This window comes from Carassius gibelio, chromosome A8, assembly GCF_023724105.1.
Source record: "Carassius gibelio isolate Cgi1373 ecotype wild population from Czech Republic chromosome A8, carGib1.2-hapl.c, whole genome shotgun sequence".
Classification (NCBI taxonomy): Eukaryota; Metazoa; Chordata; class Actinopteri; order Cypriniformes; family Cyprinidae; genus Carassius; species Carassius gibelio.
In genome coordinates, this window is record NC_068378.1 from 17,320,285 (window position 1) to 17,339,801 (window position 19,517).

General features: G+C 37.2%; 1 protein-coding gene and 1 long non-coding RNA gene across 3 annotated transcripts in view; both read left to right on the forward strand.

The window, feature by feature from the left end:
* The first annotated feature begins 5,927 nt into the window (after positions 1–5,927).
* LOC128018692 (nucleolar protein 4-like) overlaps positions 5,928–19,517 on the forward strand; it is a 50,029-nt gene continuing 36,439 nt past the window's right edge. For both annotated transcript variants that reach the window (XM_052604385.1, XM_052604387.1), the window contains exon 1: positions 5,928–7,145. In XM_052604385.1, the coding sequence (XP_052460345.1) occupies positions 6,804–7,145 (342 nt within the window). In that variant the 5' untranslated portion in view covers positions 5,928–6,803. The remainder of the gene's footprint in view (positions 7,146–19,517) is intronic.
* Positions 7,195–16,363, forward strand: LOC128018693 (uncharacterized). Its single transcript, XR_008184941.1, has 3 exons — positions 7,195–8,349; positions 11,293–11,362; positions 15,680–16,363. It is a non-coding gene; the product is annotated as an uncharacterized LOC128018693 (long non-coding RNA).

The following is a 19,517-nucleotide window of genomic DNA, read 5'->3' on the forward strand; positions in this document are numbered from 1 at the left end:
ATGGAAGGTAGAAAACTGTGAATTTTTGGGAATAGATGGGATATTTGAAGTGACCCTTCAACTGATCATTTCAAAGGCACACAAGATAACATTATTGATACACGCATACATCAATAATTCTGCTGCGTCATAAAAGCTTTGTAAGCTGATGAGCAAAGTGATGCTGCTATTCATGAAGAAACTAAACATGTTACAGTCTGTTGGATTTCATTCATGTATTGTACATCTGGTATGGGGAAATTGTGAGACAGAGGACCTTGTTAGTCCTGCAGAGGAAGTCTTTTTGTTCTATTTCTGTCCTAATTAACAAACATCTTTGTAAACTATGATTCATGTATTGCTAAGCGAATGGTTGTTCAGAACTATATTTGCATCTAAAACCCATTTGAGCATGTTGTAAAGATGACAATGTTCTATCTATCTATCTATCTATCTATCTATCTATCTATCTATCTATCTATCTATCTATCTATCTATCTATCTATCTATTCTCATTGCCTGTGGGATTTACACCTTTCTCTGTTTTTCATAGTTGTCACAGTTGGTTATAATGGTGTCAGGAACTGTAGGTGCTGTAGTCCATAGTCTGTCAGTCATCCAGTCATCACATATGGTGCTCCCCACACACTTACACACAGGCAGGTCGAAGCTGCTGTGGCTTTAGGATGCACACAGATGTGTAAACATACGTATATACCAAAGTGCAAACATGTTGCTTTGTCAATTAACATCATTGTCCAACAAGGGTTCAAGCCTGTCCCATTAGCGAAGACCTCCCTTCTTATTGATCTTCTGTCTCTGCTTCTCCCCCTTTCACTGCTCATTTCCTGTTACTTGGTTACTGACTGCCTCGAACTGCTTGGGCCAATTGCGTTACCATGGTGACCATGCCCATTCAGTCATATCCCAAGAGCCTCTTGGCTCTCCTGTCCTGATATTCCCCACTGCCCCCCAGCCTGCGCGCCAAGGCCCTGGCCCACCCTGCGCTGATGTCCCATGAGGCTGTCTGTGTGTGTTTGCTTGCGTGCATTCATGTGCTCACTCCCTCCCCTTCGGTTCTTCCTCACACAGACTGATCACCTCCCTGTACAAGCAAATTAACACCTGCAGAAGAATTCATGGCTTATCTGCATAGAAAGCCAGAGGCAGAGAGACAAAGACTGAATAAGATACATAAGTGGAAACAGCGATTCATAGTTATTTAGAACAGTTTATCCCAATTTTGATCCTGGAGGCCCCCAAACACTGAACAAAATATCCTAGATGTGCCATTTTGGGGGCTATCCGCGACCTCCAATTGAATAAATCACTGATTTAAAATCATATTATGGTACTGAGTTTGATTTTGTTGTTGATGATGTTGTAAACTATTCAGAATAGAGCACAGGAGAGTCATTCTGTGTTTTTCTGATGGACTACATTCAGTGCACATTTTAATAAAAAAAGAAAAAAGAAAAATGTGTCAGCTTGGTCATTATTGTCAAAGCGTTGCCACTGGAAGTAAATTTATAGTATAAATTCTTCTTTTCTCTCTAGTTCAGCAGCTTTTAGACAAAAAACACACCGCATTATGAGTGAAGTTCCATGGCTGTACGTTAGGTGGCAGCAGCGAATAGCTCATCAGTCAACTCCTCATCGGTGATAAACTAAGAAATATTAATGTTCGTCGTCAGCACTTAAACTTAATCTGATTCAGCACTTCCCATTCCTTTGCATTCGCTCTGCTTTCATTTCTTAATCTGTCATTCTTGTAGATCCCCTTAGACTGGTAAAATGCCCTTTTTTGTTTTTGCGAAAGAACCATATCAGACCAGGCATATGATGAATGGAACGAGGACTTCAAGTTATATTAAAGGCATCGTTCACCCAAAATTTAAAATTTTATAATGTTGTTCCAAACTTTCTTTCTTCTGTGGAGCACAAAGAAAAATGTTCTAAGGAATTATTCAGCTGTGATTGTCCATACAGTCAAAGTCAGTGGGGTCCAACACAACCATCATCTTCCCACAGGTCTGACTGGAACGTCCGGCTGATTAAATGATGACAGAAGTCTTTAAGGCTTCCCTTTAATTCAAACACAAAGTCAAAATGCATCCAGCTAAACATCTCAAAACCAGGATGAGACTACATCTCCTGCTTGACACTAATCACCACAGTTAGAGAACAAGGCTGAGATGAGTCATGTGACCCTTTAAGGGACCTGAAAGGAGGAGTGATTGCTTCTCCCCAGCCTCCTTCCCTCCTCCAGTTCTAAATGACAGGGTAATGGAGACGATTGGTGAAGGTTCATCATTGTCCTCCTGTGAAGGGGGAAGGGGAGAGTATTAATGGGAGTTTAATTATGAAGCAAGGGGCTTATTAACAATGTAAAATGATAAACCCCCTCCCTACGCAAATACACTCACACCCTCCCCCTTTTCATCCCACCAGCTGATCCTGATGTAATTCAGGCTGCAGGGTGTTCCGGCACCAATCTAAAGGGGCAAAGGTCAAAGAAGTCAAAAGGTCTTAAAAAGGACAGAAGATTTTGGGCTGCTCACGTGCAGTCATAATTATAACCACACGACACATGAGTCATGGATCCCTTGTTAATATCTTCTTGCTGTTTCTATAGCTTTTTAATTTATTATGTGCAGAAGGATTTTGTGGAAATAAAGAGAGAAAATTGAAGCAAGGAAGAGAAAGATGTGAAGGAGGGCAAATAGATAGAAATAGAGAGAAATAAAGGGAGAGATTAAAAGAAAAAGGGTGACTGTTTTTTTCCCAAGCTAAGTTCTAAGCTAATATGCAGCTTTAGTTACAACCACCCTGAGCCGGCAAATATAAGCAGCAGAGTGTACACATACATACAGTGTATACATCCATACAAAACCGCTGCCTCCTCTGCACTGGCACCGTAATCCTTTCTCTCCCATTCACTTCTGCACACACACTCTCTCAATGGGAGTGAGATACACCCTTTGTTGCTGTAAAAGAAACCTGGCATGCTGAAGCCAAAAGCTGGTAGTATGCACTGTGTGTGTTGCCAATGTGAAGAGAGAAACACAGAAAAGGAATGACACAGGAACATAAACAAAAAGAAACACATGCAAAATGACAAAAATAAGAGTGTTAATTTTAGTGCCAGTATACATTTAATTATAGCCAGAATGCATGATAAAAAAAATATTATAATAAGCTCTGCTTTTAACCACCCATGCCTCTCGGCGATTACTTATTCAAACTAATCTGCTAACTCAGAAAGAATAATCAGGCCCAAAACAGACCAATCATGGGCCGTACCTGGAATTTGCAAATCTCTGTCCAGAGTTTGGTCAGAATGATGTAACTAAGAGAAATTTTACACCTTAATTTTGGCTAAAATAAATAATTGGGGGACGACTCCCCAAAACACACATGTATTCAATATATCTGAATCATCATCAACTTAGGTGTTTTTTAAATTACATTTTTAATTGTCTTATCATAAAAATGTAATGAAATAAAAACGTATATGTTCGACATTGACTTCATAATTAAGCTCAAACTATCCAATAATGCTTTAGGAAAGCCTGTAAATACATTTTATGGAACTTAAGTCCACATACCTGTGGAATAACTATATTCCTAAAGTCAGATATTTTTGGCCAAGATGTTCAGAAGATCTTTTGGTTGTCCCTCATTCCTTCAGTTTTACCTGCAAAAAGTTTACCTAAATATTTTCTTTCTAGGTGTAAAATAATTCCATAAAAAGCCATGCCCTATGATCATTACATAATAATGGCAATTTATATTATTTTAGAAAAAATGTATTATGTAAAATTTCTTCCCTAGTATTTACTAATGATTATAATACACATTATCAGATAAAAATGCTTGAATAATTTTTTTGCAAATAAGCACCTAATTTCAAAGGCCACTGTCTTACTAAATCACTCTAACATTATCTTGTTTATTGATATAGTTACTAATTAACTAACTTTAAATGATGTCTCTTTTATGGCACTTGAAGGTGTTTGAAAGATCAAGTATTAGTTTAATACGTGCCCACACATTCCTATATTCCAACACTGTTCCTTTTACACTGCGCAATACTGTTGCAAAACCAATAAATTTTTTTTTTAAAAATCTCAAAAACCTCTGCAAATATTTATCTTTATTATCAAGCCATTTAAAGCATCAAAAAATAATGTATTTTGAGAACACTAAGATAGTATGATTAGTCTCACTTAGATAACAAAATAAAAAATAAAAAGAATGATTTCAATATATTTTCCACAAAAATCTATTTAATCTAAATATATCCTTGCCTTGTGATGGTAACTGGTATGTTAACATCTTTTTTTATAAAGGGGTGAACATCTGGGACAGATATGCAAGGCTGTGCCAATCAAAGAGGATTTAGTGCTGTCAGTCAAACATTTTATTGGAACTGACTAGTCAGTACTAGCTGATGGGCAAAATGAACATGGTATTTAAACAAGGTGCAATACCCCTTTAAGAATTGGAGAACATCAAACGGACACATTCCTGACAGCTTCATCCATCAAATCCCACACCTTTCGACAGAATTCCAGAGCTCAGGGAGGATTGTAATATGCTGCAAGTGATTCCATACCCAGGGAAACCTTTTTTAACTCTAAACAGGTTCCAGGACTGAAAGAAGATTCTGGAGTGAGGCAATGCAGTCCGGATGGGGCAGATACAGGCGGCCTGTTCTGCTTCTTCAGCTGCTGGAGCTGAGCTGCTGTCATAGCAACAGCAGCCGACATCACCAGCAGTCCCAGCATGGTCCTCAACACAGCCCCGGAGCACTCACACTACACAGAGAAAGAGAGGATGCTCACATACCAGCACTCGCAAATGGGGACACACACTAACACAATGCAACTAATAAGTGCACATACGTGACCAAACATGAGTACACTATCACATGGTGTATTAGAAATTAACAGATCAAATACACATACAAAACCTGACATTAGAAGACACTTTAAACACACTGGACCACACACACATCACAAGTAGTCAAAAACAACATAATAACCTAAACTATGCCAAGAATGACCTATTAGATATATATACATGTGATCATCTATAATAATTCTGAAAATGACAAACTTTGTTATTAACAGTGATTATTTTTCATTAATTTTATTTGTTATCACAAATCAATACACATTAAAATTTATGGGTGGACAAAGTACTGTTGGATGTCTGAGCTAATCACAATGCTACTGAGTGTTCTATAACTACAACAACAACAACAACAACAACAACAGAGAACAGCTCAATTTACCTGAACCCTTAAGAGTTGGATCAGCAGAATCCCTCTTTATGTAAGTTAATAAATCATCAAATAAATAAGCAAACAAATTGTTTTAAACAGTTTACTCAACACATTTTTAAACAGAAAACAAATCCTTTGTAATGGACAGTCTATAGTTTTCCGTACTGGTAATGTTTCACTGTACATTCCCTGCATTTATCAAGTGCATGATTATAAATGGGGAAAATATATTGGATTTTATTTAAATATTGCTAAATGGGTTTTATATGAACATTTTGTATATTATTGTAAAATTGTTACATTGAGAAGAATAGGCTACTTTAATGTAAAAAAATACCCCCAGATCACCATAGTGGTCTCAAAGATGAGAAGTTAATTCCCATTTATAATCATTGCTATTAATGTTTTGTAATGTTATTTTACAAGAGAACAGAAACATCTGAACCATATTGGTGTATGTGGTTTTTTAAACTCAGTTTCCATATATAGTGTACGCAATAGGGATATTTTCGCTAGTGTTGATTATTAGAAACATAAAGTAATTTTCCCCTTTTATCTGAATCGGAATTTTCTCTTTATTGCGACACCAGATACTGCCTACCAGCTTTGAAACCACTGCGTCCACGCGCTGCACAGGCTACTTCCTGAAAGAAAGGAAAAAAGACTAAGATATAAAGAAAACATAGTATAGGCTTCTTTGTTACGGCTGCTTTTTGTTTCATTGTACGCCACGGAAGACGTTTCTGTCACAGAACTACCAGTAGCTATTAAATATTGAGGATTCTAAACGAGAAATGTCAATTTGGGACAGTATCTAGCGTGGCGGCAGCAGTGCACGCGCAGGTCCGATTCAAACAGGTGGAAAGAGTGGGACAGTAGCCTACTATCGCGTGACGGCGGCTCGCGAAGGAGGTCTATTTTAACCCGCATAGCGTTTTTATTTCAAACCTCAATATTAAAATAATTCGAGTCGTTTTTGCTAAACATTCTCGCGCCCGTATGACATCAACGTGGTTGTGTCAGACATCCCATAATAGAACGCTGTCTCGCGCCGGTCGTTTGAAAAGTGGGCCGTTAAAGTCTGTTACGCCGAGCTCTTTTTTTACTCCTTTCTGGAGCCAGGAAGATTTGTGCGTGTGTGTGGTTTTTTACATTTTTGGTATTGACCCTCGGGGCTTTTCCCCACTTGCCTCGAGCCGTTTACGCACAGGTGGGAGATACCGAGATACCCGTTTGGTAGGACGGCCCCCTCTCTCAGTTCCTCAGCGGATGATGTGTGCAAGTGACATTTGTCGTTGCGGTTTGGGACAGTAGGCGAGGCGTCTCTGCAAACAGGTGTGTGACTGCCCGAAACAGGCACATAGAATACGACTTTTTTCGCCTTGTTTAGCGGAGGTGGACCTCCAGCAACGGTGTCGAAGCGATTATCCTCGTAGCGGGACAGGGAGAGGAGGGGGAGTCAACTATCATTTTCAGGCTTTGTAGTTGCATTTGATCGTTTCGAAAGGTGCTCGCGGCTCACAAAGAGGAAGGGATGGCAACTAAGAAACCATGCGCGGATTTAACAAAAAGGAGCCGAAGTCCCGTCGTGCTGGAGGCAGAGATGTTCAGCGAATTTCAGGACTGGTGTCTCCGGACTTACGGAGACTCTGGTAAAACAAAGACCGTCACGCGCCGAAAATACAACAAAATAATGCAGACCCTGCTACAGAACGAGGAGTCGGACGGTGTCTATGTCGACAACAGCCACATCAACGCCAAATTCAAATTCTGGGTGAAGTCCAAAGGCTTTCAGGTCGGCAGCATCATCTTGGGCGAGCACAATAAGAAAGAGCCATCGGGGAAGCCCGTCCTGTACGTCCCTGTCAAGTCTACGGTAAAGTGCCTTTTTCCAGTTGACTAGATATGAGTGAATTATGTCTGTGTGTTTGTGATTGTGATACTTCAACTCTTAATATGGTTCTGCTGATGCTGTAGCCCTTTCTCGATATGCTTCGGGACAGCGCTCGTTTCCACCTACGCGCAACCCACATTGCTGTGCGCAACTTTTCAATCTTACACCTCGGGTTGACAGAGCATATTCAACCCTCACCCCAACCGGGCGGAACAGTCTTACTCTGAGAGCTGGCTACCATAGCAACGTGATGGTAATGGTATCTGACGAATTGGCATGACGTTGTCCTGCTGACGGGATTGGGATGTCACAGAAAACCACAACGTGGCCCGTTTTTTTATCCCAGCAAATCATGATAATGTTGATTGAGAGAACGTTATTTTATTTACTGCTTACACTGTAACGGATTTTTGTAATTTGAACAGTATTTTACTGTAATATGTACAGTATAATACTGTTAAATGTGCCAACAGTATAATACTGTAAATAGCAAAGGATTATGGGAAAATATAAGTTTAGTACTGTAATTATTCTCTACTGTAAATCGATTTACAGTAGCGACAATGCCCGCGAAAAACTGACCAATGACAACGGAGACTTCTTTTCAACGGTTTTTTTTTTTCAGTTGGTTGGGACAACTGAGGAAACACTCAACAAAAAGGTTAGTATTGTTTCTGTAATTATTTTATTTAAAACCGAGATATTTTCAAATGCAGTCACTTATTAACAGCAACCTAACACGAACCAGTGTTGCAAATTGAGTGAGTTGTGAGGACAATATTCCTGTAGTCAAGACTTTTTTTCTGCCTGTTTGTCAAGGCCTGAGGTAATGTTACAATTGTTACTGCCGTTATCATTATGACAACTTAAACGGGGTGAATAAAGTTTACATTGACTGATATTTAGTGACACAGAAACAAAATAAGCTTTTTTTAAATGCTCCTCTGCCTCTTTAATGTAAATTAGCTAAGCAGGAGGACTCTGTGGAAACTTTACGTTAACAGCAAACTATCTTGAAGTACAAAAAGAAAACGTGAGGCAACACTAAAGACGGAGGTTGTATAACAGTATTTTGAAGTGAATATTTCGTTTTCATTTAGTTTTTTGCTGTTAGAACCGCGGAACGTCGGAGGTTTGGAGTTGCTTGGAGTTCTTTTCTGGCGGTTACCGTCATCTGAAGAAACTGGTAAGCTAACAATAATTCAATGAGGAAAAGCTGGTGATTATTATACCAACGTTGACTCTTATATTAAAACGTTAACATAATCTGAAAACTGTCATTTCTATCTTTAACATACTGTTTAAAAAAGCAGCAGTCAAGATGGTTGCGCAGTTTTGTGTGCGAACACTGCAAGTTATCTGTGCGAACGCATTACAGATTTTACCACCGTATATCATAATGCATAGGAAGGAACCTGTCTAATTTTAGGTTCAATGGTGGTTTGCCGACTTGTCCTTGTAGTTTTCAGATTCTGTCTGCACTAAAGTCACACATGCTTCGTAAGCACACACAACCAAATAAGGTTAACTGCAGACCTGCTCAAACGGATCCTGTGATTTGTCAGGTTGTGGGATGCGAGCATACTGTACATCAGGGGCGATTCTAGGATTTTTTCAACTGGGGGGCACAAGAGGGGCCACGATTAATACAGAGGGGCCAATCTTGTGTTGTTTGAACTGTATATCCAAATCATTTCAAGAGTTCAGTAACCTTTAAAATCAGTAATAAACAGTGTTACCATATTATTAGTTATTCACTGCTCTAAATCAAAACAATCAAATACAATTTGTAATAACTTTTCACTTTACAAAAGTGAAAGAAAAACTGTAATAAATAAATGAATCCAATGTATGAATAGTGTACAACTCACAAATAATAATAATAATATAATATATATATAATAGCCTTATTTATATAAATGCAGAATAGCATTAATTCATAGAAATAAATACACAATTAATTAATTAATATAACTAATATAAATTTAATATAACAAATTGTTTTTGTTTATTATCCACATCCCATTCAATTTGCATAGCAGCAGTTGCAGTAAATTTGCATTGATGAATAAACAACATCTACTTATGTTAAGGCTAATTAATCTTGAGCATATTGATTTAAAAATATCATATATCCATACTTTGTTAGATAGCTACTTGTTCAAAAAGGTAGCTTTAGTTTAAGTAAAATATGTGGATCCTATAGAAATAGTTTAGAATAGCTTAATTAGTCCAGTGTTATTTTAGTATTAGTTATTTATTTTGCTATTTAATCATGCAATAAATATTTATGTATGATTTTTTTTCATTTGAGAATGTTTCTGGGTGTCATCAAATGACGTTTTGTCAATAACTTCTGTGAAGGGAGGGAGAGAGAGCTAGAGAGAGAGCTTTCCAGGGTGCAGACAGCAATCGCGGAGCACCATGGTGATTTAGAACACCAACTGAATTTATGAGAAATCTACAGACGCAACTAGACTAAAGGTGTAGAAAAATAAAGACCTATTTGTGTATTTTGGACTTTTTTTCACCACAAGTCTGAAAGAAGACATGTTATTGAAGACAAACAGCCCCAAATCTCAAAATTGACCAGTAAAAAAACGATGTTTTTGCATGTGTCTGACCCATAGACTGGAAAAAAGTCTCAAGTGTGCAGCGTTTTTTTTTTTTTTCTCAAGTGTGGAGCGTTAGATAAACATCACACGATTTGTTTCGTCACCTCACTTAAGTGAAAAAAGTCGCTAATCGACTGCATGATTCAATAATGACTTTATTAGAATTGCAATTATACTTTTTTTAAACCATTGCTTTAAATTGCGTTGTTGCCTATATCGGCGCGTTGGGCCGAAAAATAAGTAAATCGTAACGCAGTAAACCCCTTTTACATTCAGCATCAGAGGAGCATAGTAAATATAATGATTAGCATCTTGGTCATCTCGCTAATCGAAAAACATATGCTATATAAAATAGATCAACTTATCGTGTGCTTTTTTTCGTTGGAAAACAGCAGCTCGCTATTCTTGGTCCTCGTTGAGAAGCATCGCGACGCAATCATGAGTTATTTACTAAACTGAAAGATTATGATTTGAATTTGTGAGTGACAGACAAGTAGAAGGGTGGGGGCACACTGGGGGGCCAATCAGTTTTCAGGAGGGGCCAGTGCCCCCATGGCCCCTCCCCTGGCTACGCCACTGCTGTACATCCCCAAATTTTCCTAGCTTCTGCGACCATTTAAATTGGCATATAAGAGATGGGTAAAACGTTACCTGCCCCTTTCCCAACTGTGAAAAACATTTTCATGTAAAATCATCTTTCACATCTCACATAAGCAGAAAACACAGAGAATCTTTGGAGAACCCTGTAATAATAGATGCTGATGCATCAAACTGTAGACATGACAGTGACATCCATGATGACAATGACATCCATGATGACATTGTTGTGCATTCTGAGGTTGATGATAATTGCAATGATAAAGACGAGCATCCGACGAGCTGGATGGCGCCTTGAATGGCAGACACCGCCGTCGGTGTATGAATGAGTGAGTGGATGGGTGAGTGTGAGGCAACTTGTAAAGCGCTTTGGATGGACATGTGGTCTGTTGAAAGCGCTATATAAATGCAGTACATTTACCATTTTAAAGAAACATTTTTGACAGAAGACATATTTCAAGAGGAATTTTAATTATGTGGCACCTGAACAGGTGTATACAGGTAAAAATTCCAAAGGAAAGGACTGCTTTTTGCAGGATGTTCCAGTAAATGAGACCCTCAAAGCACTTTTGAGCCCTTGAGTCAGTCAAAGCACAGTACATTGATGCAAAGACACACAGATCAGATGACCCACATTTACTGGAGGATGTAAGAGATCGCAGGATTATAGTTTCTTAAGACATTTCTAAAAGACTATTACTGTTTTTGTATTCATATGTCATGCATTTGAGGTACACTTTAATTTTCATCATCATTTATGATCAAACTTCTATTTTGCAAGATAGGCAGACAAAGATATCACAGAGTGACATATGCTTATAAAGCACATTGAGAAGTATTTTAAAACAAGATGCAAGTATGTTCTCTATATATGTAATTAATTTCTCCCAACCTTATGTTAATTGCTCTACTTTTAGGTCACTGCAACTCCAGCAGATGCAGAGAGAAGCCTCTCTCTGCCCAGTACCCCAAGACTGATTGCACTTGGTAAGTCTATTAAAAAGCTTTTTTAATTGATACTATGGATGAGATTAAAGTTGGTCAACATCTACCAGCAGACAGATACCCGAGAGCTGACTGAACGTCTGCTCTTGTGTCAACATAACATGCATGCATCGCGGTGCTCTTGTGAACATGTGTTGAAGATTAATATTTTGTAAATAAAGTGGTAAATGATGTTTAATTATTTTAGGCAGCAGCCAATCCAACCAGGCTGTACATCACAAGCTCTTATCCTAAAGCTTTTAGGCTGCATTTATTTGATCAGAAACACAGTCATATTTTTAAATATGATTGCAATTTAAAATAACTGTTTTGTATTGAAATATATTTTAAAATGTTATGTATTCCTTTTTTCATTACTCCATTCTTCAGTGTCACTTGATTCTTCAGAAATCTTTGTAATATCGTACCCTTGGAATTATAAGGTTCTATCTGACATTTTTGTCAAAATTTAGTTATTTACATATTTTTATTCTGTGGCCACTTCTTTACATTATATGATGTAGTTTTTTTTTGTAAGTTATGTACATTTTGGAACTTTTTATTTAGAAAATAAAAGGTGCTTTCTACATGGATTCCAAAAATTTAAAGCTCAATATCTCAGAACTGCTCAGAACGCAGATAGAACCTTATAATTCCAAGGGGACGATATGTTGACTTTCTGCTCAAAAAACATTAAAATTAAAATTTAAAACAATAATTTTAATTTGACGCCTGTGAGACACTGCAAAAGACTTGAGTGTAGTAGTCATATGTCTTTCTCTAGCACATTTTAAACAAGTAAAATATCCATTTTCAACTTTAAATACACATCATGACATAACATTGTGTATGTGAGTAAATGGCGTTCACACCAAATGCAAAAAGAGCGTCTGGCGCAAGTGATTTTCGTGTTAAAGGGATAGTTCACCCAAAAATCTAAATTATGTAATTAATAACTTACCCTCATGTCGTTCCAAACCCGTGAGACCTCCTTTTATCTTCAGAACACAGAGATATCTTAGATTTAGTCCGAGAGCTCTGTCCCTCCATTGAAGCTGTGTGTATACTGTCCATGTCCAGAAAGGTAAGAAAAACATCATCATAGTAGTCCATGTGACATCAGAGGGTCAGTTAGAATATTCTGAAGCATCGAATATGCATTTTGGTCCAAAAATAGCAAAAACTATGACTTTATTCAGCATTGTCTTCTCTTCCGTGTCTGTTGTGAGAGAGAAATTTAAACAAAGCAGTTTGTGATATCCGGTTCGCAAATGAATCATTCGATGTAACCAGATCTTTCTGAACCAGTTCACCAGATCGAACTGAATCTTTTAAATGGTTCCAGTATGCATAATCCACAAATGACTAAAGCTGTTCACTTTTTTTAATGTGGCTGACACTCCCTCTGAGTTCAAACAAACCAAAATCCCGGAGTAATGCATGCACTCAAACAGTACACTGACTGAACTGCTGTGAAGAGAGAACTGAAGATGTTTTAAAATTAATTTATTGATTTTACATAAAATAGAATAAAAAAACTGTGAAAATATAGTGCAATCAGTTCGGACATTGCACAGTGCTCAATCAATAAATGCACAGCTAAACAGATGAGTTTTGAGTCTATATTTAAATGTGACTAGTGTTTTAGCACATCTGATCTCTTCTGGAAGCTGATTCCAACTGCGGGCGGCATAGTAACTAAAGGCAGACGGCAGTTGTTTTGTGTGAACCCTTGGTATTTCTAACTGACTCGATCCTAATGATCTGAATGAGCTGCAGCTGTCTAATGGTCTTTTTTTTTTCCACTAAACTGCTTTGTTTTGAACTCTCTCACAACAGACACCGAAGAGAAGACAATGCTGAATAAAGTCGTAGTTTTTGCTATTTTTGGACCAAAAAGTATTTTTGATGCTTAAAAAAATTCTAACTGACCCTCTGATGTCACACGGACTACTTTGATGATGTTTTTCTAACCTTTCTGCTTCAATGGATAGACTGAGAGCTCTCTGCCTTAATCTAAAATATCTTAAACTATGTTCCAAAGATAAACTGAGGTCTCAAGGGTTTGGAACAAAATGAGGGTGAGTTATTAATTACATAATTTACATTTTTGGGTGAACTATCCCTTTAAGTCAATGCAAAGACGCCGTTTACGTGCATCTGGAGGTCCTGCGGCGCGAGGCGTTTAGCACGGTACGGACGCGCGAATGAGGCGAACTGAGCGTCTGGCGCGATATGTGCGAGTGATTCAAGGGTGAGAGCGTGAAGAGAGAAAGATAATTCTGATTAGTCCTGAGGATATATCGCATTTAGGCTAAAAATAGGTTCAGCGCTTATCGCGGTTTGGAAAGAACCTGCATCTTGCAGTACATTTTAAACATGGAAATATAGCGATTTGGCAAGAAACGTTGATGGAGCAGCAGATAGGGTCAGTACACAGCAAAATTACAAAACATTGCAAAATTAATTTTTGTTTTTTGTTTTATGGCATTCATCATGTTTTGGAAAAGAGCTTTTCATATATAAATTTTGACTTGACTGACTTATAGGGTTGCCATCCGTCCCTTGAAATACGGAATCGTCCCTGCATTTGAGAATAAAATAGCGCGTCCCATTTTGAATCAATACTGGACGTGGTTTGTCCCGTATTTTCCGAGTTGTCTTCAATGCAGCATCTCATGCAGATCATCCCACCGGCATTCTGTGAAGACTCGTCCGATTCTGCCCCTGATTGGGTAATACTCACTGCCATCATTGGATTGATTGGTTTGTTTCAGGTTCACAGCCAATCAGAGTCAGTGGAGGGCGGGTCTCTTGGCAGAGAGTCGATTTGAAAGAATGGTGGAAGCTGCTCCAGATTATTTTTTAAACACATTTTAAAGTTTTACCGATTTGTTTATTATGGTTAAGGTGTACAGTCAGACACATAAGCATTATTTTAATAAGAGATAAGAGAGATATATTTAATAATTAAAATACAGTGCCTATGTGAAGCAAATAAACAACTTAACTAATTTAAACAATTGCATTCTTCAATAGGCTACAGTACAATTAAGAATAGACTATATAAAATAGATTAACTTACCAAAAATAAAAAGAAAATAACAATAATTGTGTGTTTTACATGAATTTAGAAATGTTTGTAGATCAGTTATTTATTATGTGGTTTCACTGTTTGGATGGTGTTACTGTCTGCAAACAGTGACAAATATTTTATCCAAAATCTGTGTTCACGCCACCTTATACAATTACTAAAGTTCATTAGCAATTAATATTTTTATGAAAACATGTTTTAAGTTGTGATTTACCCTTATTTTTCTGTATTGAAGGTGGCAACCCTACTGACGATTTAAGATTCAAAATCTCTTCAATACAAAAACATTCCCTGTGTGAGTTCCTGTGTTTAACATGAATATCCACTTGATTGCTAATGTGACATTGATTTATACAACAGTTCAACATACAAAAGGTATTAATATTAAGTGATGTTCATTTTAAACACAGTAATAGTCAGTATTTTTCGATACAAAAAATAGCTCCAACGAAAGCTACTGCAGAACCGCACCACACAGTAGTGTTTGTGAATGAATCTGCGGCTTTGAATAAATTAAGAGAGCCAATAATTCAATGATTCATTGATAATTACAGCCATTTGCTTCCTTACTGAATGAATGAATGCCTCACAAATAAAGATAGTGACTTGTTGCGACGTACTGGGGGTTTTAATTTAATATTTAAAGCATCACTTTGTTTTTACCATCATTGCATATTTCTCTATTGAATTTTTTATTTTTTTTATTTAAAGCATTATTTATTTTATAAAAGTATTTGTAAATGTAAAAAAAGCAAATATTAGGAGCAAATATTGACCCTTAGTGAAAAAGGTGTAACTGCAGAGAGGGGTTACGCAGATGGATGTTAAAAGCCTCAGGGGGTACTACTCTAAAAATTTTGAGAACCAGAGCCTAGAGACATCACATCCCAGCATCAACATTCCCAATAAATTATCTAAATTCCCAAACCACTGTTAATTTAAACAGAAAAGCAAAAATAGACTACTATGTTTGATTTGGCATGGCAGAAAGCACGCAAAGAGCTGTCTCTTTATAATCACTAAAAAGTGTCCCTCATTTTAATTGCAACCTCACAAAGGTTCATGATAATCTGTCTAATCTGTTCATAATCTGTCTACAATGTATAATTATTTATTTATTTATATAGTACATATTGCTTTTATTAACATAAAACTGCATACAGCACCATGTTATGACTGTTGGGAAATCAGTGGTTTGATAAATGTGTCTTTTCTTGTGCTTGCAGGTTCATTCTGAGAATAAACCCTGATGACACCAAATGCCTAAATCACAAAATCAAAATCACAGATCAGCCGGGCATCTGGAAAAAGGGTGCAGAGAAAAATCGCCAGCCTGAATCCTCTTGTGACATCTTTCATCAGAGAGCTTGTTGAATTCGATTGGCCAAATTATTGAAAGAAAACACGACTAAAACATGTTTTTACTGTTTGATTTGTTCTGCTTTTCAGAATGTTTTTCAGAAATTTTTAGCCATGTTACAAATACACAGGATGAATTCAAACACATTTGTAGAATGTACTTTTTAAAGTAAATGTTAAATAATGAAATAGTTAAACAATGAAACAGCACATTTTAATGACAAATGTTCATAAGAACTTATGCATGTTTGGGGGATTGAAAAACGTATAGTTTACAGCTAGTGGTTTTTCATTCGTTAAACATCAGTTACACCTGTTGTTAATTTCATTAATTGGTTTGTCTTTTTATACTCTGTGTTTGGTTTTGTTGCTTTGTTTTCTGAGTATTTTGAGTTCTATATTAAATAAAACTTTGACTGCTGCGATTAGATCAGTTTCATCCAACTTTATTGCAACCTTACCAGTGACATGTAGATTAAAATTTTATTAATTTTGTAACAATAAAGCAAATGAAGCTAGACCCAAATCTACAAAAAAAGTCTGAGTAATATGAAATCAATTCTAGTACTGTAAATAAAAATACAGTACTTGTACTGTAAATAATAATACAATATACAGTATTATTACTGCATATTAAAATACAGTACTTGTACTGTAATTGAAAAATACAGTACTCATACTGTAAATAGTAATACAGTATGCATTATTATTACTGTACATGGAATTACAGTAATGATACTGTAAACTATTTTACAGTAAGTTACTGGCATCCAGCTGCCAGTAAGTTACTGTAAAATTTACAGCAACCCTTTTACAGTGTAGCTTTATGTTACTGGACGTTTGGAGGCGGGAGCGCGCGTGTGGTGAGCTCGTGTACCCAGTTGTCAGGCATGCCGGAGCGCAGAGGGGCGCGCGCAGATAGTTTCGCTTAGGGGCTAATGATATATGGTGGACGTTAAAATACAGCTATATTGCTCTAAATGAATCAGTATGTTTTGAGAAATTAGGGTTTGAGAAACTTCAGCTGCTCTCGTGGGCCACTTGAGGGTCTCGCGCACCATCCTCCTCCTCCTGTGGTAATCTCAGGCACGGACCCTTGCGCGCTCGGCGATCAATGTATCATTTAGGGCGACATTTAATATGGAATAAAACGGCGTTTGAGCAAGTGTAATGCGAAATTCTCTACTATTTCAACATCGTGCCTCGTACGTTTTTATTCTGGAGAGGGAAAGCAAGCTCTTGCATTGTTCTATACAGGATGAGGGAGGAGCGGACGGTTGGCACCCGTTGCTCTGGTAACCTACCTGTTCTGCTTTACAATGCTCGGTTTTTTTTTCACACATCCCAGGACTGTGACTGAATCAATCATTAGAAAGACACCCAAAGCGAGGGTTAATTAAGAATCAGTTTGAAGACCAGAGAATGGACAAAAATTCTACACCCCGTGGGTGCGTGATGTTTAATTTGTTCGATGCATAAAGGCATTTGGTCACGAAGCTTATTTAAAGACCCGGTCTGGCCAGTAATAGTTTGAATAATAGTTTAATAGACACACATGCGTTTCAATATCTATTATTACCTACAGTTGGGTTTTATCCTTTAAAAATAAATAAATAAAATATTTAGAATATAAAATGTCTAAATGTAATGTACTGTAAAGACATGTAAACCATGTATATAGAGAGAGATGTATACGATGTGTATGACTGTTTTCTTGAACACTAGGAGGTCCTCGACTACCACTGGTGCATTATGCCATTCAGGGCGTCATGAACAGACACCATTTTGAGTGTTGCCCTCAAGGGGTCCCACCAACAGACCTTTGTCTGGCATCCAGGAGGGACCGACTCCCCTGAGACTGGCACACCTCAGCCTGAGAAAAATAAGCACTTAAATTAGAAACAAGACTGGTGACAAGACAGTTTTTTGAAATGAGTATTTTAATGGCTGTTCATACTTGTTTCACTGTTCACATGAAATCCCAGGGGTTTGACTATGCATTTAAAAAACACAACAAAGATCAGTAATCATGCCGAATGGGAGCCACCAAGTGAGCACTTTCTACAGAAAAAAAAGTATCATTTTACATTTTTTTTAAATAACCAAAGCTAAATTAGTGTAGATTAATCCTCGTTAGCAGATAATTGCTATTCAACCATTTGACAGCTCCTAACAGGCAGTTCCCAGCGTGCTTTTCATTTATAAGACTGCAGAAGAAATGAGGCAGAACTCTGAACATTGTAACATCTTCTGCCACAGTTCACCCTTCACACTGATGTGTCAGTTTAACTATCCAAAAGACGTCCAGTGAGCCTGTGGCAATTACAGATTCTCTATCCATAAATTGCTCCTGTAATGGAATAAATGTGCAAGTCAGATGTGAAACTGAAGTTCATGACATATTACACATATGTATTACATGTTGAGAAATACGGCCCTCCCCCACCAGCATACATGCACATTTCTCTACCCACTGCTTTCTCTCTCTTTCTCTGAGGACATGTGGTTGATCTGTGGTCTGTGTACGCTGGCATTCACTATCATTATTTAACAGCTCCCTAATGTTTTGTTTGTTTTACCCTTCATCAGTCATTCTGTCCCTCTGTGGAGACTCCGTGCTTCCATATACAGCCTCCTGTCACTGCATGACACAAACACATACACTACATCTCACAAACGATCTGTCAGTCACACAGATGACCAATTCTGTCATATGGAAGAGGTTATCTGATCTATGGCCTTATGGAAGAGCATAGAAAATCACTGAATGGCCCATCATTGCTCAGTAATTTTTTAGCATTTTTGTCAAAATTTTATTTAATCAGTATTTTAAACACTCCGCCATCTACAATTGGTTGTGACTAAAAAGTATCCCCACCAGACATGTCATGGTTTGAGCCATTTATTGGTTTATTATTTGATGTATTAATTAAACTATTAATGAGGTTAAATTCCATGTAATAATTCAGTTATTAAATCATAAGTTATAAATTTTTAATATGTATATTTTTTACATTTGTTGTATATAATATATATATATATATATATATATATATATATATATATATATATATATATATATATATATATTTATATATATATATATATTTATATATATAGACATGTGTGTGTGTGTGTGTGTGTGTTTGTGTATTTTACACTATGGCCTCACAAGTTACAGTAACCAAAATATAAAACATGATAGTTTTCCCGTGCAGGGTAATGAATTCAAGTTGCTGAGGTCACTTCCTTTCATACCCACCCTGCCATGTTCTTAACCAACCAGCATGCCACAAAGAACAAGAACAAGGAAGCGCAACCATCCACATGCTTACACACTAAGCGAGTTAGAAGTTCACATCAGCATTATTATCTCATTAAGGACTGAAACAGTAGGGGATCCTTCTCAAATTGTTCCATGTACGCAAGGTAGACAACAAACAAAGTAAGAAGAACAAACAAAACAGAGCCGAATAATAAGAGGAACAAAAGCAACCGGGGACCTTTTTACAGTGATTGGATACAGAGAAAGTGTGGCATAATATGCATATGCTTCCACTTTCCACAATACATGTAGCTAACGGTTTTCATAATGTAAAAGTTAGTTTCATGTTGGGTTTGTGTACACTTCTTTAACATGTTTAATTTATGGTTCTACTTATATTTCCTGTTTCTATTTTTGAGTCAAGACTAGAGACAGTTAGT